This window comes from Mus caroli, chromosome 2 (assembly GCF_900094665.2).
Source record: "Mus caroli chromosome 2, CAROLI_EIJ_v1.1, whole genome shotgun sequence".
NCBI lineage: Eukaryota > Metazoa > Chordata > Mammalia > Rodentia > Muridae > Mus > Mus caroli.
In genome coordinates this window covers 71,150,077-71,156,076 of record NC_034571.1, presented here as the reverse complement: position 1 = coordinate 71,156,076, position 6,000 = coordinate 71,150,077, and the positions used below count along the sequence as shown (strand labels likewise).

At 48.3% G+C, this 6,000-nt stretch overlaps 1 protein-coding gene across 1 annotated transcript in view; it reads left to right on the top strand.

Annotated features, from left to right (window-relative positions):
• The first annotated feature begins 1,297 nt into the window (after nucleotides 1-1,297).
• The window catches only part of Pde11a (phosphodiesterase 11A), a 350,512-nt gene continuing 345,809 nt past the window's right edge, over nucleotides 1,298-6,000 (top strand). Inside the window, exon 1 of the mRNA XM_021181980.2 lies at nucleotides 1,298-2,528. Within this exon, the coding sequence (XP_021037639.1) occupies nucleotides 1,617-2,528 (912 nt within the window). The 5' untranslated portion in view covers nucleotides 1,298-1,616. The remainder of the gene's footprint in view (nucleotides 2,529-6,000) is intronic.

Here is a 6,000-nt window from a genome sequence, read left to right as displayed (position 1 = left end):
CTGCAAACCCCTTCAGCTCATTGGGTCCTTTCTCTAGCTCCTCCACTGGGGACCCAGAACAGTGACATGGTCCAGAGGATGCCTCCCTGGAGAGCCCCGTGTTAAGTTACTCATTGTCCAGCATTTTCTATCTTTAAAGTGGGATAATAAAGCTCTGTGTCATGGGCCTGTTGAGAGAATTTAATTATTATGTTCTGATGTCCACTTACTGTGGTCATCAACCTAGGTCTGCCATATGGAGCCTCTGAGAATCCACGCTGGCCTCCTCTGCTGCCCTCTTCTGTCTCTCACCTCTGGGATTCTGCAAGAGCCTCTCTGTTGCCCTGGTTCTGCATCGGCTCGGTTCCAACAGAAGCAGAGGATTCTCCAAGAAAGGATCACCACCCTGCTCCTCTCTGCCTAACCTATAACCAGTTGTTGTTAGCAGATCGGAAGGAAGCCTAGGGCAGGGCCAAGAGGAGTCTGTCTCTTGTGAAGATATCTCTGTGCACGAGCCCCAAGACGTTGTGACTTTTGAGAGAGATCTCAGGAGGAGAAGGCAAGGAATCTTTCCGTGAAAGGAAGAGGACCGATAGATCTAGTGCACATGGGAAAAGGAGACCCGTGGCCCTCAGGCCCACTTGCCACGAGCCCCTGCTCCAAAGTTCTCCCTAAATCGGGGTAACCGAGTTTTACTCCTTCCTTCAATGTACAGCTCCCCTTCGTCACTGAAAGAAGGGCCGTGGTGGCGAATATCCCCGAGTTTCCTTAGATTTGAGAATCTCTTACACAGAGAACTTAAGGGGAACTAGTTTGATTAATATGTATTGCACGCCCACGGAGTGCTGGGCAGTCCGAGGAACCGAGTAAACTAAAAGTACAGTCTCATCCCAGAAAAAGAAAGCCCGGGCTGACTCTGGGGACCCTCATTTCTTCGGAGCGCACTTTGGATTCTGATCCTCACAAATCATCAATATTTCTCAGTACTTGGACTCCCACCGGGCTCCCCAGGGCCTTCTGGAAAGCTGAAGGATGGGGCGTGGAGGCTGGGGGGGGGGGAGCGGAGCGGAGCCGGGCAGGCTGGGGAGGTGAGACTGGAAGGGCGGGGGAGGGGGCCACCTAGGTGCGTTCCCCACTCGGTACTGCGCAGAGACTCTTCCAGGAACCGCCTGGCACCCTGGGCGGTGGACTTTGGCTGCTGTGCGCCCCGTCTGCTCCTCCCCTCCCATCCCCAGCAGGCTCAGAGCTTCACTCCGGGGCGTGTCCTGCCTACCTCGGGCTCACAGTGGTCCACTCCGCCGGCTCCAGTGGCGGCGGAGCGGCGGCTGGCTGCGGGAGCCGGAGCAGAGGTGGCGTGAGCCGCGCGGGGAAGCAGCGGTGGCCGCGGCAGGCACCTGTGCGGAGCAGGAAGAGCAGGGCTAGGGTGGGTGGTAGCTGCGGCTCTGAGCCGCGGAAGGAGCAGGTATCTCCCAACTGGGATCCTGCTGTTCCTGTCAACCTCCGGCTGTCTGGCAGGAAGGTAGTGCCGAGCTGGGGACACTGGTGTGGGCAAACATGTGCAGCAACAACTAGAGGCCTCGGGACAGGTTAACGTGTGGTCCCAGAGTAGAGAGGAGAAGCAAGGGGTGCCCTGGACCATGGCAGCCTCCCGCCTGGACTTCGGGGAGGTGGAAACTTTCCTGGATAGGCACCCAGAGTTGTTTGAAGATTACTTGATGCGAAAAGGAAAGCAGGAACTGGTGGACAAGTGGCTACAAAGGCACACTTCTGGACAGGGGGCTTCAAGCCTGAGGCCTGCCCTGGCTGGCGCTAGCAGCTTGGCTCAGAGCAATGCTAAAGGCAGCCCTGGCGTAGGTGGTGGTGCTGGACCCCAAGGCTCTGCCCACAGCCATCCCACGCCCGGTGGTGGTGAAAGTGCTGGGGTTCCCTTGAGTCCCAGTTGGGCCAGTGGCAGCCGGGGTGATGGCAGCCTGCAGCGGAGAGCTTCGCAGAAAGAGCTGAGGAAGAGCTTTGCCCGCTCCAAAGCCATCCATGTGAACAGGACCTACGATGAACAGGTGACCTCCCGGGCCCAGGAGCCCCTGAGCAGTGTCCGGAGGAGAGCCCTGCTCAGAAAGGCCAGCTCTCTGCCCCCCACCACAGCTCACATTCTCAGTGCCCTGCTGGAATCGAGGGTGAATCTGCCTCAGTATCCCCCTACGGCCATCGACTACAAATGCCACCTCAAAAAGCATAACGAGCGCCAGTTTTTCCTGGAACTGGTCAAGGACATCTCCAATGACCTTGACCTCACCAGCCTAAGCTACAAGATCCTCATCTTTGTCTGTCTCATGGTGGACGCTGACCGTTGCTCTCTCTTCTTAGTGGAAGGGGCAGCTGCTGGCAAGAAGACGTTGGTCTCCAAGTTTTTTGATGTGCACGCAGGAACCCCACTGCTCCCCTGCAGTAGCACAGAGAACTCAAATGAGGTGCAAGTCCCCTGGGGCAAAGGTATCATTGGCTATGTCGGGGAACACGGAGAAACTGTTAACATCCCGGATGCCTACCAGGTAGGACCGCTTGTCCTCGGCTCCCCAGCCCACTGGCTTTGCAGCCATGCCTTCCCTCATCCTTTGACCACCAGGACCACTTCTATTTGAACCCTTTGCAGATGTTATTTAAGTTCTTTCTTGAGTTTTGTTAGAGTGTTGTATCGTCTTTGACAGAATGGTGCTTTCCTAGCACAATGGCTTATGGGAAGTTAATATATCACTCGATAATACCACGTGGATCTCTGTCAAGATTTAGCCTTAAGATGTCTGTCTGTATGGCTTTAGAATGGATCTGTGAACTTCTAGAAAGAGATGTAACGTCCAGAATCTAAGTGTTATCATGAAGAAAATGGGTGTTTTGTGTCTCTGGTGTCTGTGGGGGGTGGGGGTGGAGAGGTGGGGTGGGGGTGAGGGTGGGAAATAGCGATTTTCATGTTGTAGTTCAAGGTTGGAAGGTGAACAGGGAACCTAACTACATACTTGATGCCTACGGTTTCTCTAGCTTAAATTTGCTTGAGTTTCAAGGTAGAAAGACAGGGACCTGTGACTGGATCAGTGACCCATTCAGGTCTTCTTCATATCTGCCGCAGTAGAGTTTAGAGAGGTTGGACAAATAAAGGGACAAGCCACTTTCAAGCTTGGGTACAGCAGGCAGCTCTCAATAGGGGGAACCAAGTAGAGGTTTAGTTTGTGAAATGCCCCCATTGGTATATTTTTAGCAACTGCTAAGGCAATGGAAGCAGTGGACACGCTAGATTCAAGTGGAAAAGCAAGCCCAGCTGGCTGTTGTCTGGTTGTCCTGTCTTTTCCTTTTTACAGTGATTTGAACTTGATACTGGATGCTGGATCTGAAAGGCAGTCAGTTCTCATTCCTTCAGTTCCTGAGTGGTGGAGCTGGGATTCTGAGAAGGGAAAGTTCTTACATACCCTTGGTCCCATGGTCATCTCACGACTATATCTTGTCTCAGGGAGGCATGTGATTCTCTAGAGTTTGGGTGCTTTTGAACACAACTGCAAAAGTTTGTGGGAAGGACATTTATTCTCCGTTCCACCTGAAAGGTTACAATTCTACACAGACCCACCGAACGGAGCCTCAACTAAAGTCTCAGAGTTTTGTGGGATGTCTGTCAGCAATGCCCCTCTAATAGCAAGCAATGCCTAAGAAGACATTTTGTTAATCTTTTGTTATTGATTAGTTAACGTTATTCGCTATATCCTTCTGAAAGACTCTGAGGATGAGCAACCTAATGATGATTTTCAATAACCACCCAGCTCTCTGTAGTCCTAGGGAGCCATGGGAAGAAGTGGAAACATTTAGTCATTGATATGTTGATTGATATGTTGAAGAGTCCCTAAGATATCTGTAAAGATCACAAGTGCTTTCCCACTCTGGCTACAACCCTGCTGTGTGTCCCAGCTTCAGATGTCCGTCCTGGGTTGGATGAGACGTGTAGAATCTTGGACAGTGGGCTTGGTTATTGCCCTTACATCTCTTTTCATCCACAATCGGGTTTCCCCCTCCTATTTCTATGGCTCTCTCTGTAACTGTTCTCTTGGTGCTCACAACTTTCATTTGATATTGTTCAGATATGGCACTTTGTTCGAGACCATAATTCCTGGTGTTCTCAGCTCCGTGCCTGTCTCCTCGATGTGGAGAATTGTGGCTGTGGAAGTTGTCGCGGGCAGAGTAAATCAGGTTTTCTGTGGCCGTGCTTCCTGTGAGCTTGGCCTTTATCCTGCAGACCAAGTGTAAAGCAAGTTGCTGTTTTGTATTTGGAAGCTGCCTTGGAAGAAGGCAGGTTTTCTTTTGCATTTCCCCCCAGGGCAGTAACAGTGGCTATAAATAAGGCAGGTTTGTTGTAGACTTGAGGATGGCAGGTGCGGTGCTCCAGGGAGCCCGAGATCCCTGTCCCTTTAGTTTCAGTTGGTTTTGCTGATTATTGTTGGATTGTTGTTGTTGTTTGCTTTATCATAGGCTTCTGCTATGTATTTGTGTATTTATAGTTGTTGTGTTTTTTTTATTGTACTTATGACATTCTCGGATGAAATCATTTTTCCTTTTGTTTTAATGCATTATTGTCACCATTAGTGGGGCCTAAACAGAATTACTTAATTTCACAGTCTTTATTTTCCATTCGCAAAATGGGACAGATACACCTACCTGGCAACTGTTACTATGTGGACATGAGGTGAGATGCTTTACCGAAGTTCCTAAGATGGTACTTTGCACAAGGCTATTACTTAAGAAATGGCAGCCATCTGTGATGATGGTGCTGGTGGTGTCTCATTGGTTAGTATTTTTCTCTTCACCTGTGTTCAATTGTTGTTCCCTTATCTGAGAATGGGCTGTGAAGTCAGCACATTTTACCAATCTAATCTCTCCCTGAGCCAAGCTTCCTCCTCAGGGTAACTGTTTTAGAATCAACATTAAATCCAGAGACTTTATAATCAAAACAATCATTCTTCTATTTTTTTAAAAAAAGATTTGCTTATTTACAGTGCTCTGACAGTATACCAGAAGAGGACATTGGATTCCATTACAGATGGTTGTGAGCCACCATTGTGGTTGCTGGGAATTGAACTCAGGACCTCTGGAAGAGCAGCCAGTACTCTTAACCTCTGAGCCATCTCTCTAGGCCTTCATTCTCCTATTCTTAAGAGTCTCTTAAGCGTCACCAATGGCATGCCATCATACCCTAGCCTAGCAAAAGCTCCATGTTTTGTTCCTTAGGCAACTTCTCCAGAGCTGGCTTGCTGCTGCCTCTTTTTCCTGTTCTAGCGTTTCCCCATTCGTTCCCTTCTCTGATCTTTGGATATATATATATATATATATATATATATATATACATACACACACATTATATATATATATATACATATATATATAATGTGGATGGTGGATGGGTGTTTTGCCTGCATGACTGTGCATCACATGTATGCAGTACTCATAGCAGCCAGAAGAGGGAGTCAGATACCCTGGATCAGGACTTAACAGACAGTTGCGATCTGCTCTGTGGACTTCTGGAAGGGCAGTATTTGTAACTACTGAGACATTTCTTCAGAACCACACCTGTCTTTTTATTATGTTGCATTTATTCTTATGTATGTAACCATCTCGAAGTCTCTGTGTAAAAATATAACCACGCTTCTCTACTCTATACCTCTGTGTAGTTAAAGGTGTGTCTTGCTCAGATTCAGTTAGTACCCTTTTATTTTTCTTCCAGAGAGTGAAATTTTATCACACAGAGTTTCAGATTTTAATTATTGGGTAATTAGGTTAATGGTCTTAATCATTTGGGGGCTTCTTTGAGCAAGAACAAGGCATTAAAGACACTTATGCAATTATGATAATGAATATCGCATCCTGAAGTCAAGGGTAGAATATTTAATGAGACACTAAAGTTGAATAGGAGTTTGGCAGCAAAAATAAATCTCTTTTGCTTTCTCCATTTTGAATTGCATTTTTTAATTTGTCCTAGAAAACAGGATT